At 26.5% G+C, this 19,133-nt stretch overlaps 2 protein-coding genes across 5 annotated transcripts; one reads left to right on the top strand and one right to left on the bottom strand.

Moving 5' to 3' along the window:
* Window positions 1-353: 353 nt before the first annotated feature.
* On the bottom strand, window positions 354-4,297 carry LOC107172642 (uncharacterized). Its single transcript, XM_089223902.1, has 5 exons — window positions 4,103-4,297; window positions 3,579-3,896; window positions 2,986-3,181; window positions 2,735-2,915; window positions 354-973 (listed from the first exon to the last, which is right to left on the bottom strand). Exons 1-5 carry the CDS (start codon window positions 4,207-4,209, stop codon window positions 456-458), a joined length of 1,320 nt encoding a protein of 439 aa, XP_089080028.1. The 5' UTR covers window positions 4,210-4,297; the 3' UTR covers window positions 354-455.
* Window positions 4,298-6,553: 2,256 nt separating this feature from the next.
* On the top strand, window positions 6,554-18,176 carry LOC107162353 (uncharacterized). 4 transcript variants are annotated; one of them, XM_089222889.1, is made up of 13 exons: window positions 6,554-6,681; window positions 6,846-6,945; window positions 7,300-7,470; window positions 7,575-8,109; window positions 8,983-9,287; window positions 9,702-9,797; window positions 9,865-9,975; window positions 10,465-10,539; window positions 11,661-14,905; window positions 15,526-15,881; window positions 16,041-16,262; window positions 16,512-16,602; window positions 17,912-18,176. In XM_089222889.1, exons 2-13 carry the CDS (start codon window positions 6,903-6,905, stop codon window positions 18,002-18,004), a joined length of 5,343 nt encoding a protein of 1,780 aa, XP_089079015.1. In that variant the 5' UTR covers window positions 6,554-6,681; window positions 6,846-6,902; the 3' UTR covers window positions 18,005-18,176. The 4 variants fall into 4 exon arrangements, with proteins under 4 accessions (XP_089079015.1, XP_089079012.1, XP_089079014.1 ...); XM_089222886.1 differs by having other exon boundaries at window positions 9,865-10,080; XM_089222888.1 differs by having other exon boundaries at window positions 6,596-6,676; window positions 9,865-10,080.
* The last annotated feature ends 957 nt before the right edge of the window (window positions 18,177-19,133 follow it).

Below are 19,133 nucleotides of genomic sequence, written 5' to 3'. Positions count from 1 at the left end.
TTCACATTTATTTGTAGTTATCTTAAATGTGTAATACTTATTATTTGTGAAGTTACTTTTAAAACCATCTCATCTAATTTTAACTATTTGAAAAATATACATTGAAATTATAATCGGTAAAAGATATCCAGTGTTATATAATTTATTTTTATCATGTTATTTATTACTTTTTCAAATTATTTAATTTGAATTTATTAACTATAATTATTACTATAGTTAATTAACTTATTTAGGCCAATACTATGAGGCATTTAATAAGTTGATAAAATTATATTTATATTTTTGTTTATAAAATTTGTTTTTGTATCAGTAAAATTAAATAGCATTCTTAAAAAATAAAAATGATAAATAACTTTATAAGATATAACATTATTTTTATTATACACAAACACTATAAAATATACATTTAAATCAATATCAATAACATATTTATAAATCAAATCAATTGAATATTATTATTGCTTTTGTTGTCTATCTTCATCTTTAATTAAACCTGGAACTCTGTACAAAAAGTCACCATTATCATCATAAAAACAATCGTTAACTCTATACGTGTATCCTTTTTTCCAAACTTTTTTCGGTATTCGAATAGCAAGTGGATAATCAATTATTGTATCAATAAATGCAGAAACTTCTTGACGTGAAACTACGCTTGTATTCTCTTGTAAACTGGCTTCTACTTTTTCTACATCGACACTTTTATTATTTGTTGGCAATGTTTTTGGTGTGGTATACAATGAAGATTCGTTTTGGGAACTACTTTGGAATTCTTCTAATGTGTAATGCCTCTTACTGGTTTTAGTTGTTGTGTCGTTTTCATAAATCATCTCAATATTTGGTTTATCTTTAGTTTCAATTTGAATAGGTTCATCAATTGGATTGGTGATTTCACCAAGGTAACTAGTTATTATTTGTCCAAATTCCTGAGGTTTTAAGTAATCTGCAGCTAGTTTAGGGATATGAGCTTCAGCTTCTGCAAAATAAATTTATTCAAAATTATCAAAATATAGCATAATTTAATTTTCTAAATTAAATAAAAATATTCATTTATTTTCTAGGCGAAAAAATGTATGATATTTTAATTTAATTAAAACATATAAAAGCTATAACTAGCATTTTTTGTATTTAAGTTCTTTAGACCAAATATTTTACTAAGGTAACATATTTGATGGAAGTATATATAATTTTAAAAACCAACATCAAAGTAAAATATCTAAATCATTCCATATGAAATTGCCATATACCAAGTCATTAAGTTGAACATAATAAGATATTTGAATGTCTACAGTATCATTAATACTTTTCTTAAATTTATTTCCATTGAATAACATTTATTGTGTCATATGTTATTATTAAACTATAGTATTGCTTGTACGATTTAAAATAATACTTCCATAGTTCTATTGGGTATCATAGCACATATTAGTCTACTACGCTTTCATATCATGTAATAGATAATTAGAGCTATGATCTATTAAGAATTGAAATAAATATACAATAAACCTAACCCACTTCATTAGTATATAAGTTAATTTAGTTTATAATTATTATTTAAAACTGTATCTAATAATTTGTCGTATTGAGAATATTGTTATATTATCATGTTATATGTACACTTTTTACTTGGGCGCAAGCCCGTTTATATTTAAAATAAAATTAAAAATAAAAATAAAATAATTATTTTTAGACTATTTAATGGTTTTATACATCTTGAAATTCTGAATAACAAAATTCGGTACTGGTCTATTATCACCCCGCCATGGGAATGAAAAATTTTATGGCCCCGCCAATTACGAATGCGACGATTACAAACCATATCAAACATATTATTTCATTTATACCATCATGATACAGTAATTATTGTAATTTTTATTTTATTTTATCTATATATTATTAAATTGTATTACATTTTAGATTCATTTTATATACTTATACATATTTTTTTAATGATATAATTTTGGAAATAATTAATGAATTAACAAATTAAATCAATGATTTTTTTTTGAAATAAACGATGTTTTCTGATATTTCTATATACTATATAATATATATATATATATATATTTAAATTTCTATATATATTTTAAATAGTGTGGCCGTGTAATCGCGTTTGTAAGTAAAATTACCTAAACTAATAAAATAAAGCGATAATTGTCGTAATATTTAAAACGTATATAGAAATTTAAATATATATATAGTATATAGAAATATCAGAAAAAATTGTTTATTTCAAAAAAATCATTGATTTAATTCGTTAATTCATTAATTATTTCCAAAATTATATCATTAAAAAAAATATGTATAAGTATATAAAATGAATCTAAAATGTAATACAATTTAAAAATGTATAGATAAAATAAAATAAAAATTACAATAATTACTGTATCATGAATCATGATACATGATGGTATAAATGAAATAATATGTTTGATATGGTTCGTAATCACCGCGTTCGTAATTGGCGGGGCGATAAAATTTTTCATTCCCATGGCGGGGTGATAACAGACCAGTACCCAAAATTCTTATAAAATCAATAATCCATTGTTTCAGTGTAACACTATTAATATAGAACATTAATTATAAATCATTCTAAATAGAATTTATTAGATTTTAAAGTAAAACATATAGTAAGACTTAAGGTTTAGTAGCATCTTTGATAACATCTTGATATAAGTAAATAAAAAAAATAGTGAAATTAATTAAACCTACTGGTAATTGGTACTTGATTACTTACGCTTTAGAGTAATTAATGTAGGTCGTCTTTCAGAAAATTTTTTTAAATGATCTTTTAATTCATCTGATAAAATATCTTTAAATAGTCCATTACGAAAACTTTCCCAATTTTTTTGCACTAATTTATCATGCCTTAGTATTTTTTGACCCTCATCTGATATCCATTTAGATTTCAATATTTTCTATAAATTAAAATACAGCTTGTATAATCATAAATAAAAATATGCTAAAAAAATTGTTTTAATTGCTTACAACAATAACTTCTGGTGATGCAGGAAAGCATGTTGATAATGTTTGAGGGGTCCATTCCTTAGGTGATTTTTCATGTAAACTTTTTATTTGTTCTTTTTCAAAGTATGTCAAAAAATTAGGCTGTACTATATTACTTTTGAAATACTTTCGTTTAATGTTCTGAAATGATTTTAATTGTTTTTGTTTTTTGATCTCACTAAAAAGCAAAAAAACTAATTACAAAAAGTATATTTTTCTATAAAAACTGCATAAATTCAATTATACCTTTAAAACAATATCCTTAATACTTTATTTACATAATTGTAATTAATACATAACAGCAATTAATAAACTGAATTAAGTAACTTATTCATCAATAAGTTTGAAGTTAAAATATATGATTAATTTTTATAAATAACACAGAATTAATTTTACAAATAATTATACCCTTAAAAAACTTAAAAATGTAGTTTGATGACTAGTTAATTATTCAGTAGCAAGTTTTTTGTTTCATTTAATGTTAGAGGAAAATAAATTTGAAAAATAGTTCAACAAAAGCATGTATTGAACCTAAATCAAACAGTACAAAAATTAGCAAACTAAATATAATTTACTTCATGTGCTGATCATAAAACAGATGAGAATTGAGCATATCATTTTCACCATCTTCAAGATCATCAAATGTTACGTCAGACACATCTGGAGATTCTCCATCTAGGACCATGGCTAACATACGATTGCCTCCAGGGTTGCCTTTGACATTGTCGTTCTTGAAAGATCTGTCAGGTTTTGACTTCACATTTCTGTACGTTCTGAACACCAATGACGGCTGGATAGCGGTTTTAAAAAACAGTATTTTCCTAAAAAACATAATGATCTTGGGATTCTTGTCGTTAATTGCGAAGCTGTACCGTCGATGATGAAAAAACAACCTAAACTCGCACAAACATTTGAGGATCAAAATAAGACGTGCTGAAAGAACGTAATTACTATTCGATGAATTATTCAATATTCAACAGGTATTGGGCTTAAATCACAGAAGTCTCGAGTCTTAGAACTGAGTCATGTGAATAAAGGAGTATTAATAAGTGTGAAATAATCAAATAACTAATTGAGGATTAATGATTTTTGTCTTTACTTCTTTAGCCTGTTCCATCTTCCATATTCAAACTTGTCTATGTGCCATGTGCGGGACAAGCGAAATCGCAATGCGATAATAATAATGATAATGGTTATCATTATCATAACAATGTGTTATTAATTTATTATTACATCACAGAATAGATCTATTCTGTAATTACATAGAGCTTAATACTTAGATCATATATGATCTGGGATTCTGGGATACTACTAGTTCTCCCGGAGTGTGAGGTTAGGTTAGGCTTAATATAAGGTCTTTGTATTATTATTATTGTCATTTGTCAGTTTGTCACGTAATTTAACCATAATTATTAATTATAGTAGTTTAAAGATATTTTACAGATAAGTACATCAATAGTTCTTATTAATTACACTAGTTATAATAACTAGTTGTTTTGTTATAATTACAAATAACTTTTGGTGGAGACTTCAAACTTTTAATTCTATTATTTTAGATACAGAATTACATTTGCCAAACATTGAGATTAATTTTAAGCAAAAAAGTTTAAAGTTATTAATAATATGATAAATTCAATGTTTTATTATAGACTAGTTGCCAGTGGCATATCCAGGGTAAAATTGTTAAATAATAAACAAAAATTGTTAAACACTATACATATGTTTTCATTCCCCCTTCCCCCCAATGTTAGGTTAGCTAATCCCCCACCCCCGAAAAAAATCTGGATATCCCCATAGACCTTATAGTATAAGGTCTATGGATATCCCACTGTTAACTGCTATGCCAATGCTATATTGATATAGGTACTACTTTATAAATATATACCTACATAATTTATAGTATTACAATAATTAAAATAGGTTTTTAACTACTGTAAATCATACACCAAATAGGTACACCATTTTGTACAACAAATCTATAAGACTCACCAGGGCTTTGAATTTTAATATGTGTACAGTCAATCGCCCCAATAACCAACGAAATTTGGCTATACCATCAAATTGTTTATGCATCTCTTTTATTTCGTCATTTGTTTCTGGCATTTTAATTATTTGAGGATGAAGTTTTGCCAAGGCTACACTTACATCATGTAGGTACTATAACACATGCAGCAGATTTACTTTCACCCATAAGTCATAACATCTCCAGCACTAATTAAAAAATATCCTGTAGCATAAAATCTCAGGGCTAATAATAGTTTTTGTGTAGGTGTTATGGCATGATAGGTAGGTACATAAAAAAAGTCACCGATTATTTTATTTGGATTAAAATTTTGAATAATGTAAATACTACCTACTAGGTACCTATCTGTATTTGATGATATTGTAGGGCCAATCATATTTAATATCATATACTTGAAATTCAACGTCATCATCATAAAAAAGTATTTCGCATTTTCGAAATGCATAGTTAGTAAGTAAGTATATTAGTAAGTATCTGAATTCAAATTATTGAAGAAAAATAGATGTGAAATGTATTAAAATGTACTCGCTAAAATTATTATCACAATAAAATAACCAATGATAATTATTAAATTAACTAACAGTTAAAAAGTTAACCAGAAGAAATAATAGTATATTGGTCAGGTTAGTTTAACTATTGGTTAAACCTGATTGTTAGCTTAACTGGAGTTCCAAAAACAGTTTAACTGGGACAAAGTATTAACCGGCAATTAAATTCTACTAACTGCCAGTTAAAGTCAATTGAAAAACCGGGCCTATGAGTGGCTATGACTATAAAGCGAGGATAATTAAAAGTTGATTCGTTGGGGAAAAAAGTCCTGAATAAAATAACTCAAGGAAAAAAAGTTCAAGGCGTGACAAATCCGGTATATTTAATGTACAACAATATAATGTATTAAATAATATAAAAATATGCAATAATTATAATGTTAATGATATTAAAAATAATGTTACTAACATTATAACTTATCAGTTTAATTAATTATTATTTATTATATGTATAAAAAATTTATTTATTAGTATAGTAATAAATATTAATTAAACAGTGCATTATTATTAATTGCGAGATCTCATTATTGGATAATAATTAATTTTTTTTAATATTTAAGGCACATTGAAGCTTGGCTTATATGGTTATAAGTTATATAATATGCAATATTGACATTTTTGACGTTTCCAACAAAAATGTAAAATATTCGCGATTCCTGTCTTCACCAATCTCCATCATAATTCACAATATAATAATTTTATATTTAAAAATATGGTATATTCAATACCTGAATATTTCTACTTAATGTTGTTCTGCGGACTGCGGACTGCGGACTGCGGACTGCGGAGTGTCGACAGTCACCTACTGAAACGTCTGAAACCGAAGACTTCACCCCAGGTTTTAGTCTTTTAAATTAGATATTTACAATCTAAAAACCTTGGACTTCAACGAGCGTTCAACACGAGTCGCGAAAAAACGATTCGATGGTCACACTGTCGCTTTTCCCGCTCTTTCTTAGAGTTTTACAAATGATATTGTTGTGTAAATATTTTATAATCGTTATTTGTTATCACGGAGAACGTGAACCGCTTATTCTTGTACTTCTTGTACAGTCTACAGTCAATACCACGGTTCACGATTAAGGGTGGTCAATATTCAATAGTAATGTAAATTTTGTATAGTCGTATTTGTTTTATTATTTTATTGTTGTTCTTATACTGAGTTATACCATTTATTTAATTTTATATTTACGATGTTTTTCACTAGCCCACCGCTACTCTACCTTTTGATTTTATGAAAACGATCTGTAATCACGGCTTTCTTCTTGTAGGTATAAACTTGTATAAAAAAAATCATCACCTGTAAATCGCCATACACCTAGCAAAAAATGGAACCTTTAATGCCATCTGAAGTCGCTCGTTTAGTGTACGGTGAGTATTAGATTTTTATATCTCTAGTATTTCTATATAGGTTTTTATTAAATGCATATGACCATCAATATTGATGGATTTGCAAACTGTTAGTTGTATAATATGTTCATGTAACAATATACAAAAAACTACTGTTTTGAATCTGTCATAAATTAAACTCTGTGCATCCAAATATCTAGTTGAATATTTTAAGCTAATCACTAAATCTTCTAGTCATATTGGGCTGTGTTTAAAATTTTAATTACTTTATATTTTTTAAGTAATGTGTATATGTACCTAACAACTTTATAAATCTTGATGCTAGTGTGTGTAGGTCTAAAGATTTTTATATTAATGAATCATTTATCAATTCAGGTTATCTTAAGAAAGAAAAAAACGAAGAAGCTGCAGAATGCTTTTTAAAAACATCACCTCATTTGACTGAATGTTTTCAGATGTTTAAAGCTAATAGAAACTTTAATATTAAAGTGAATGGGTTTAATTTACATGACATATTCGATAATTTTGGAACCATGTGTACCATGAGTAAGTCATACAAATTATTTGTATTTCATCATTTAAAGATGTATAATTTATATAAATTATAAATTCAAAAAATATCTTGAATATTCTTAATGTATTGATTTTAGTTGCAGAGCGAATACCTGAAACATGTGAATCTAAAACATTACTTGAGAAACTACAGTATTTGTTAGATACAAACCATGCATCAATGAAAGAAGATCCATTTGTTGAGAAAAAACTAAATATGGTTGATAAATGTGTTGGTAATACAGTTATTACTAAAGATCAGAGTACACATACAACAATAAAAATAGAAGCAAATAAAAGTTTATCGGAAGAAGCATTAGAAATCTCATCGTTCACTGAGATAATTTCTAATAATGTTTCTAAAACAAAAGAAACTGACATATTTTGTGATGAAACCACAATTATTGACGAAAAAAATACCGTTTCTTCGCCCTGTTTATCTTCAATGACACAACAATTAGAAAATAATATAGGTACAATGACATTTTCCAAATTTGAAGAAAAAGAATCAAACATATTTCAAATAAACAATCAAATTTCTAGTACTCCAGCAAAGAAAAATGAATTAACTAAAATAAATATTGATTCAATACCAAAATTTAGCCCAAAAAATATTCACAATCTAAATTCTGGGTATGTATCAATATTATAAATAACTACGGCCCAGATTTATATCCTCTAAAAACCTCATAAATATACCCAATAAATTAAAAATATGCAAAAACAAATTGATCAAAAATGTCTTTTATTTTCATTATTTTTTATATGTTTAGTGTTTATATAAAATTATATAATATTTATTTGATTGAGGGGGGGGGGGGATATGGTAGATAGATCCCCCCCAAGGCTCTTTATTTTCTTACATATTAGTGATATATATTTTGTCTATTTTTGGTAACCCTTACGGCTTATCATGTAACAATTTCTTTCATCCCCCTCCATTGAAAAATCCTGAGAACACCTCTGTCTCAGATAATATTTGAAAACGACTATGTCAGATTACATGGACTATAAATATAACTATAATTACGTTATTTTATTTAATAAAAGCAAAATATTACATATTATACATTTAAAAACCGTATATATACAATAAAAAATTGTAAAATACAGAAGCATGCAGTACAGGTTAAAAAATAGCAAAATGGCAAAATATGAAAAATAAAATGTTGTGTTTTGGATCTATTGATCTATAGCCTACCTAGCTATTTTCTAGACTACATATTTAGAAAAAACATGCAAATGCATATAAATCCAGGTCCTGTAAATAACTTATTCTAGTTCATCGTATTAATTAATTTTTGCTTTATATTTTATATCAATCAATTTCGAACAAATAGTTTGCTACAGCGATACATTAGTCTTGTGTTTAACAAATTAATAAAATTAAAGATATATAGAATAATTGAACATATCCTAACATAATTTTTCTAAATTTAAATAGTTTTAACTTATAAACTAGTTATTGTATTCATAATATAAACGTCTTAAACTATATTTTTATAGTGATCAGGCTGACTACCAACATATACCAGAAGCAACATCACTCGACTCTATGCCAGGGTTTTCTAAAGAAGATAGGATAAAGGATGGTTCGGTTGTTGTTGATACTGGTGAATTAGTTGATACATTTTTGAATGACCAAAGTTTATTGGAAAAAATTGCTGATACCATAAATAAATCTTTTGAAGCTCAAAAAGAAACTGACAATATTCTAGAGAGTAAAGTCTTAGATCCTCCTACTCTTGAAAAAGCATTAGACTCTACTCAGTCTGATCCACAAATTAAAAACATACTAGATGAGTTTTTAGGTAAGTTTTCCTAATTGAATTTGTAAATAATAATGATTAATGTATTCTTTAAATTATATGAAAATTATAATTTTATTGAATATTTTTTTTTCTTACTATTCAATATTTAAAAATTAACAGAAGCACCTAAGAGCTATTTAAAAAAACCTATTGTATTAATTATGTGGTTCAGGTTTGCAAAATATTTGTTGGAGTTTGAGTGAAGTTAGAAAACTTTTTGGTGATGTTATGAATAATAAATAATGGAACAGTAATAAAAGTTTAAGTTAATTTAACCCAGATTATTTATGTTATATAATTTTGTACCAAGTTATAACACTATTGTAATATTAATATGTTTTTATATAACTACTTCTACTTAGAATATATCATTAATACTTAATAAGAACAAATATATTTTTGTAAATCTTTCAGTTTTTAATGTTGACAATGCTGATATTGGTAAAAAACCGAGTATTAATGATCAGCAAGACTCAATCAAATCTCGTTTACGTAGTGCCAAGAAAAAAGGTATAATAATTGGTCCTCAATGATTATATAAAGTAACTAACTTCTGTAGTTTTATGTGTTTATATAGATGATGTGCCAAGCAAATTAAAAAAGAATAATCTTAATATCACAAAACAAATGGTTTATGGTAATGAAGAGTGTTTAAAAGTTGACAATAATATTGTTTTGATACATGAAGGTAATATTAGAACAACAGCTTTTGAAAATTATGATTTGTTATCAAATCAATTAGTTATACAATCAAGTGATCCGTATAACTTTGACTCAACTAAAACAGAATCAGGTGTGCTGTATAAAATGGAATTTAAATGATTAATTTTTAAATTATAATTTAAAAATATATTTATTTTCCAATTTTGTTTTATATTTTATTTTTTTGGTTTACATCACCTTTTTGAGCTAAAAATTGCTTTAATTTTCAAGTTTGTTAGTAGTTTCTGGTAGCATTTTGAAACTAGTTGGTATTTTGGGTTGAAAGTAGAAAATTTCTAATCTTTATCAAAATTATAAAAAACAGGATTATTTATGTAATATAATATAATATATAATTTATAAGTTTAATATTATATAAGATAAGTTCAGGACAAATTTCACCAAAATGCCATCTTTATGTTATGTTAAATTTATATATATTTTTGTTAATGCAATGTTTATTTTTTTTGTTTAGGAGAAGATTATTTTGCCAAATCTGACTATGTGAAAATAGCTCCAAAAATAACACCTATGTTAATGAATCATCAAGGTATGAACAGTTTGTTAATTGTTAATTAACTTATTTCTAAATATTTAATAAACCATTTGATATGTCTAAATGTTAATATTTTATTATTCAAATTATATTTATTTTTAATTATATATACTGGATGAATTTTTTAAGCATGCTTCCCCTATTTGTATGCTTAAATTATACATATTATATTCAAATTCAAATTCAAGTTTTTAAATACACGACCATATTTTCATTTCTTTGCACCACTTAATAATGATTTTATGTCAATACAAACATCTGCTTTTCAAATAAGAACCTCCCTTTTTCACTTTAATAAAATTGAGCAGATATTTTTTAAGAATTTTGAAGTATCAAAATTAAAATTTAAACTAGTAGTTTTAATGTTGTTTAACTGTGTACTAAGGATAATACAGTAAAGTGGTGATATGATAACTTGAAAACTTTTTAATCCCAAATAATTCTTACTTGATACTCTGGTATTCTTGTCCTATGCGGTCTACCGCACACTTGTCATCTACCGCACATGTTCCTATAATGTCATATGTGGTCTACCACACGTCTACACACTTTTTATCTACTAATGATCATTTTCAACGATTCGACGGCAAAGACAATTAAGTTTTATCTTAACGATGTGATTTCTATATCAATAATAATAAAAATAATTTATTAATTAAAAATTAAATATAATATAATAAAATTCTACCATAATTTAATTAGATACGTATAAAAAGTATGTTATAGACCGCATATGACGCAGTGGCGTAACTAAGAGTTTGCAGACCTTGCGCTGCAGGGGAGAACATAGTAATTTGGGGCCTTTGGTTATAGGGTTATATTTGGTATAACAATATTTTTGGGGTCCATTTTTTATTTTTGCGGAGGAGCCCAAATTTTTTTGCTACGCCACTGATATGACGTATAAAAACATGTGTGGTAGATGGCAAGTGTGCGGTAGACCGCATATGACATGTAGAAACATGAGGTAGACTGTATACGACAAGAATACCGATACCCTCATGAGTTGTCTCTTTTTGGGATTCATACAAACTTCACTAATATGTATTATATAACAATAATATATTGTATATTATTAATTATACCTTTAAGTTATTAATATTCTTTGTTTTCAGCTCCTGAAAAACATATATTTCCAAAACGAAGAAGACAGTTGTTAGAAGCTCCTGGTATAAGGAGTAAATTTAGGAGAACAAATATAACTAGACAACTACCTGTTCAAACTCCTAAATCAATTATAATTGAAGTTCCTAATCAAAATTCATTTGAAATTCAAGAAAAAAATCATATCGAGATTAATGATAATATAAGATTACCTGAAGTTCCATCTAAAGTTAATGATGTGATTCATGATACACCTGACGATAGACTAAAACCTCCAAAAAATAAAAGTATGAGTACACCTCGTCGAAGAAGCACTCATATAAGATGTTTAGATTTTAGCACTCCTCAACCTAAAAATATTACTCGAAATCAAACTCGTTCAAAACTTTTCTGTGATACCCCAAAAAAACTTGAACAATGTTTGGAAGAACCTTCATCTAGTCCTTTACCTAAACTTCAAGCTGATTGGGGTTCAGTTAATGGATTTGAGTCAATGATAAAAAAAGAGATTATTAAACACTGGGATACAGATATTAGAGAAATGGTAGGGGCTGGAATTCTAACATCAGATGCTGATGGTAGAAAAACAAAAAAAAAGAAAACGCCAAGAAAAAAAATCAAACCAGTCAATGTTCAAAATGAATCTGTTACACATGAAGAACAAAAGAAATCTAGTAATATTTCAATCACTACAAATGAATTACATAATAATCAACCTAATCTAGTAGAAATCCCATATAAATGTGATGATGCTGCTGTTGATGTACCTGAAACTCCTATTTCAAAAATAAAACATGAATATAATCCTAGTAAAGTGGTCAAGCCTTTGTCATGTATACCAGAACATGATGATTCATTGACAGAAACACCTTTGGCAAAAGTTCCTAATGAAACTATTTTACCTAAAGAACAAAAGAATTCAAGTAATATTTCAATCACTACAAATGAATTACATAATAATCAACCTAATCTAGTAGAAATCCCATATAAATGTGATGATGCTGCTGTTGATGTACCTGAAACTCCTATATCAAATATAATATGTCAACATGATTCAAGTAAGATGGTCACCCCTTTGCCATGTACACCAGAACATGATGATTTATTTGTAAAAACACCTTTGACCAAAGTTTCAAATGAATCTATTTTGCTTAAAGAACAAAAGAAATCAAGTAATATTCCAATCACACCTCATGAATTACATAATAAACAACCTAATCTAGTTGAAACTCCATACAAGTGTGATGATGCTGCTGTTGATGTACCTGAAACTCCTATATCAAAATTAATACGTGAATATGATCCAAGTAAGATGGTCACACCGTTGCCATGTACACCAGAACATAGTAATTCATTGACACAAACATCTTTGACCGAAGTTAAAAATGAATTTGTTTTGCTTAAAGAACAAAAAAAATCAAGTAATATTTCAATCACACCTCATGAATTACAAAATAAACAACCCAATCTAGTTGAAACTCCATACAAGTGTGATGATGCTGCTGTTGATGTACCTGAAACTCCTATATCAAAATTAATACGTGAATATGATCCAAGTAAGATGGTCACACCATTGCCTTGTTCACCAGAACATAGTAATTCATTGACACAAACATCTTTGACCAAAGTTAAAAATGAATTTGTTTTGCTTAAAGAACAAAAAAAATCAAGTAATAATTCAATCACGCCTAATGAATTACATAATAAACAACCCAATCTAGTTGAAACTCCATATAAGTATGATGATGCTGCTGTTGATGTACCTGAAACTCCTATATCAAAATTAATACGTGAATATGATCCAAGTAAGATGATCACACCATTGCCATGTACACCAGAACATGATGATTCATTGACAGAAACACCTTTGACTAAAGTATTCAGAGAAACATCATATTTAAATAGACCCCAAATTTCACCATTTCCTCCTACACCAGGAAATTCAATGTCCGTTGATACTTTGATTGTACCACCAGAACAGGATTATAACAAAACCTCAAACAATACAAATTGTAATATGAACAGTTTGAAAGAATTCTTAAAACAACCTATTCAGTCTGCTACTACTAATAATGATTTATCAACTGAGACAAAGAATAAAAAAGTTAAATGTACACCCTTAAGATCTAAATTAAAACTTTCTTCTAAATCTAAAGTAAAAAATGAATCAAAATTTAAAAAAATCGAAGCAAAAAAAAAACAAGTATATGAGTCTGTTAAAGTTGAACTATTTGGAAGTGACATTTCAATGAGTCCATATAAAGATGAATTATTAAAAACTAATGAACAACATAAAACAATAGTTATTAGTAAAAAACCACAAGAAGAGGAAAAAACATCTGGTTTTAAACCCATACCAAAAAGAAAATCAATTGAATCTATGTCTATTGTAAATGATAATGGTGTTGAAAATCGTTTATCAGATGAGTGTAATGTGCATCCAAACAATACTTCATTTATTAAACCAATAATAGTGCAATGTGAGAACAAATCTTCAGAAAACGTAAATCAAGCAATCTCAAAAAAAAATAAAAAGTCCATGGTACATTTTGATGACCCAATTGAAAAATCATTTAAATTGTCTAAAAGTCCAACATTAAATAAATCCAACAATAAAAAAAATAGTAAAATACAAAACAAAAACACTGTAAATAATAACCCTGAACAATTGATAGGGCTTAGTAGATATTCGAATGATGCTTCAACCACAGTTTATAAATTCAAAAAAGAAAAAGAAATCAAAACTTTAGAACCAGCGATTAAGATTTCTAAACTTAATAAAAGTGATTCTGATATTATTTATCCAGAAATGTATAATCTAGACAAATCTAGAAAGAATATATCAACAAGTAATTTTTGTAATGGAAAAAAATCTATTGAAATGAACAATGAAAAAATTAAATTATCTGAGAATTGTACAACAGACTTAAATAAAGTGTCCAACAAAAAGGAAAATAATACAGTTCATGATAAATCTATTCTACCATTGGAGTCTTCACAAACTATGTCTATGGATAGTAATATTTATAATTCAAATTGTATTTCTGAAAATAAAATTAACACCAGTCTTGATAGATCTGAATCGCCTAATATCAATAGCATTATTAATAATACTTCCTGTGTTACTGTTATACATGATGGTAAATTAGATGTTCGGTTAAACGAAGATTGTAATTCACTTAATAATATGGAATATTTAAAAAAGGAAAAAGTATATGAAGTCATTAATGAAGATGGTGGACATCAACCCAACAAGGTTTATATATAATTTTATTTTCCTTCAATTTATCTTGATTTCTTCTAGCTATAAGTTACTATAGATGTAAGAACACCATTTAACAATTCTATTATTAACACATTGACCGCCACCCGCTGGAAGTCATTTCAAGTTTTTAAATTTTATACTTTTGCGGCCACTGTCAGTCACAGTTGTTCATTACATCCACACCACATGAGTACTGGTAGCCATAAATGAATATGGTATTTATTAATAACTTTTCTATTTTTTTTTTTACGTAATAAATACATAAATATATTTTTAAACTTTTTTCAAATACATAGAATAATGTACAAATTTGCAATGACTAAAAAATATACTTGGTGTACAATGATAGCTTATCATGTGACGGCATGGTGGTCGTTGTGTTTACATGTATTTCTTTTGCCGTAATGAAAACAGGGCAAACTTATGGCTTATTGGTGACTTAATTTTCTCAGCCCTTAAAAATATTTTTATTCAATTGTTTAATCTTCCATAATTCAATTTAATGAAAAAAAGAATTGTGAAAAAATTCTTTGTATATTCAATTTCTTATGTTTTAATTATTTATTGGATTATGCTAAATAATTGTCGTAACTTTTATTTTATATTTTCAGATGGTGTATTTAAATGTATCAGAATCATTCACTTTTCTTGATATACCCTCAGAATTAAAAAATATACAGACATCCAATGCGATTGTATCACCATCAAAAACAACAAACAAAATGTTAGACGTTACTCCCAAAATAGAAAGCAGTGAACTAGAGAATGCCGAAATACTTATACCAGTGACTAGCACTCCTAAAGACCATGTTGAATTGAAAAATGTAAAAGATGATAGATCCAGAAGAAGCCCCTCTTTTTGGGATGACTCTGTTCAGAATTATCCAATAAAACATAGAGAAGACAGACATTGGGAAACAAATCGTCGGCAAAATAAAATCCATCATAAATATGACCAAAAATACTGGTAAATATTAAAGACTCAATACAATTTACATATATTATACATATAGAACCACTAAATAAATAACCCCTCATGAACCCTGATGCTCTCTGTTTGATAATCACTAATTTATACCATTTGCTTTAAAACATGTATATAATTTAATATAAGTTTTTTTAATAGGCCAAGTAAATTTAGATGCCATGATGAACGAACACAATTTGATAGTCGGTACTATTCTCAAAGAAGTCATCATCATAATGTAAAAAGAGAGTTTAGGGATGATTCAATAAAAGATAAATATAGATCTAAGTACAAAGAAGAAAAAAGATGGTCCTATCATGATCATAGTAAAGGAAGAAATTGGCTAGAAGAAAATGAACGATTTTCAATTTCACAAAGAACGTAATAAATCATATTTTATAATCTAAATTATTATTTATTTTTGATTTTACAAAATATTTCATTATTCAAATATTTCCATTTAAAATACTTATAATGTTTTTTTTCCAATACATCACAATGTAATTTTAAATTTGATATCTGTAAACCATTTACCAACCTACATACTATTTTCTATTACTAAAGAGCTTTTGGGTAATTAATTGAAACTAAAACTTAGTATTATTTATTTTGTTACTTATAATGTTTCAGGTCACAAAATGAATTCCAAAAGTTAAATAGATCAGAAGATATTGTTAAGAAAGCTACTAAAAGGCCTGCAGATCGAACATCATATAATAAGGTAATATTATGTATTAGTTTCTAACGACTTTCTTTCCTCAAATTATTGTATTGACAGAAATATTTTGCAAAGATTGAAAAGGCGGGAAAGTGCATGTCTCTCTGCTGTACAGCAGGTTACATGTGGGTTACTGTATTGGATGGTATTAAATTTGAATTCAATGATATAATATCATTGTATTCAAAAAATGATTCTGAGTGGAGACGGTTTGTCAGTCTAGGATATTTTATACTTTATGAATTATTTTGTTATTATATTTAAAAAAAATTTAATGTACCTACAAAATAAATTCCAAACAAATCAAATCTAATTCATTATGTACCCAACTCACTCAGTCATTCATTAATTCGTATTTTAATGTATATAAATTATACTATAATGTATTAGTATTAACGACATTAACTATTACAATATTACTAATTAAAATATAAAGTATACTCTAGAAATTTCAAGTACCCACAAATAATACTTTTAAATTACAACAAAATAACTAAAATTGTTGTTCTTGGTCATTTAATATGCAATTTCGTCCAATTTGAACTTAAAATAACCTTTTTTTTTATTTTTTCGTGGTAACGAAGTCCAGAGCGGGCGGGAACTGCTTCGCATTACTTCCACTCCGGAATTAAAACTTAAAATAACCTGCGTTTGTATAATGTAAAGATTTTTTTTTATTGCAGAATTATCTACTTATGTGAAAATCTTGTTTTCATTATCAATCCTTAACTATAAAAGTTGAATGTTTTATACATTTTTAACTACTAAATAATTTGTTAATTTTTAATTAATATATTTTGTAAAAATTTGAATTTTAAACGGTAAAAAAAACATGCCTATATATTTTTAATATCTTCCAACTGCTATTATATTAACTTATATAGAACCTTGTACTAAATTTTCAAGCTTTTTTGCTCATCAAATAAAATTTTATTGACATTTATAGAATAAAAATCCAAAAAAATTTCAAATTTCAAATGTCTATGAATAACTTAAATAACGTTGAAGCATTTAAAAAAAATTATCAAGTATAGAAATTTATAAAATAAATCTGTGTTTTAGATTTCAATTTATTCATTTTTGAATAACATCTAAATAAGAATATCGGTACAAGATAAATCGATTGAATATCCAATGTTGTAAAAATTTGAAATTCAAACACTCATAAAAATTTAATTTGACTTTCCGGTAGACATTTTTTATAGCTAGATAACAACTTAATAGCTCGTTTTATTCATTAAACAATTATAAATTTAAATAGATGTTTTAAAATGTATATTGTTATATTAAATGTATATATTAATTTTTTTAGACTCCAGCTAAGGTCTCCAAAGTTGAACATCAACGATTGTTGAAGAATGTAGACGTTGATGATTTTTTGTCTGTTGTACACGGTCAAAAATAAAAATTTATAAATTTATAATTTAATTATTGTATACTTATTAGATGAATGTTATATTTTTATATCTATCCTGTATAACAAAAAATGCTGTTAACATATTATTTTTTTTAATAAGTTTTATATGTATATGATTCTTCATAAGTTATTTTATTTAGTAAACAGTAGTAACTTTGTATATATTGGTTATTCTTATTTATTTAAATACAGAGATGACCAGGATTTTAAACCTTATCCTTATTTGTCATCATGAAATCATATTATTATATATTTAAGTCTTTTTCTTCAAAGAAAAATTGGGAACTACCTATTTCAATTATGATTATTGATTTGCACAGTGAAATCGTTCACCTGCTGTACGAGCTGCGGGCGGTGGGTCACATGTTTGATTACACTATGGTGTTGAATAGTTTATAATTTTTTCCTCGAAACTAAAAACAAGGAAATTGATGAAAATAAAATGTTGAAATGTCAATATTTTCGGAAAAATAAACTATAAAATGGGCAATTTTTATTTTTAATGGAAATGATTAAATAAAATAATATATCTTTTAACTTTTTTACTAATACATTTAAAAGAAATAATGATAGTTCTTATCTTATTTTATTACAAAACCAAAATTTTTGTATCTTCAATATTTTAGGAGATATTGCAATTGGTAAATCTTCGCGGGACACCCTATATATTTCATAGTACTTTTTTTGTTAAAGGCAATTAGTCATACACTAACCTATACCTTGTTATTGGTCAGTGACCATGTCTTACTCACATTTATAAATACTTGTCCCTGATAATTAGAGTATAAATGTGTCCTAAAATTGCGTAACAGTAATTTTAATCTAGAAGTTTTATAAATGCTGTAGTAACATCAGTAACTACATACTATTCTTTCTTCAATCTTCTTACTCAGTTATTGTATATATCGTCTAAATAATGCAAACACTTTTCTAAATCTATGATCTTTAAACGGTCTATCTTTGCCTTTAAGGGTTGGTTCTCATTGTCATAATTTTATATTATAACAGTATGTTACTGAATTTTTAAAATGTGACTGTACTTAATGTTTAATTATTTGAATTACAAATTGATATTGTTGGGGTGGTCAATCATTATTATCATAATAGCCTGAAATCT

Source organism: Diuraphis noxia, unplaced genomic scaffold (genome assembly GCF_037042655.1).
Source record: "Diuraphis noxia isolate RWA-SAM2 unplaced genomic scaffold, SU_Dnox_SAM2 contig0003, whole genome shotgun sequence".
NCBI classification, from domain to species: domain Eukaryota; kingdom Metazoa; phylum Arthropoda; class Insecta; order Hemiptera; family Aphididae; genus Diuraphis; species Diuraphis noxia.
The sequence above is the reverse complement of the archived record's forward strand: the minus strand, read 5'-3'. Positions and strand labels throughout refer to the sequence as shown.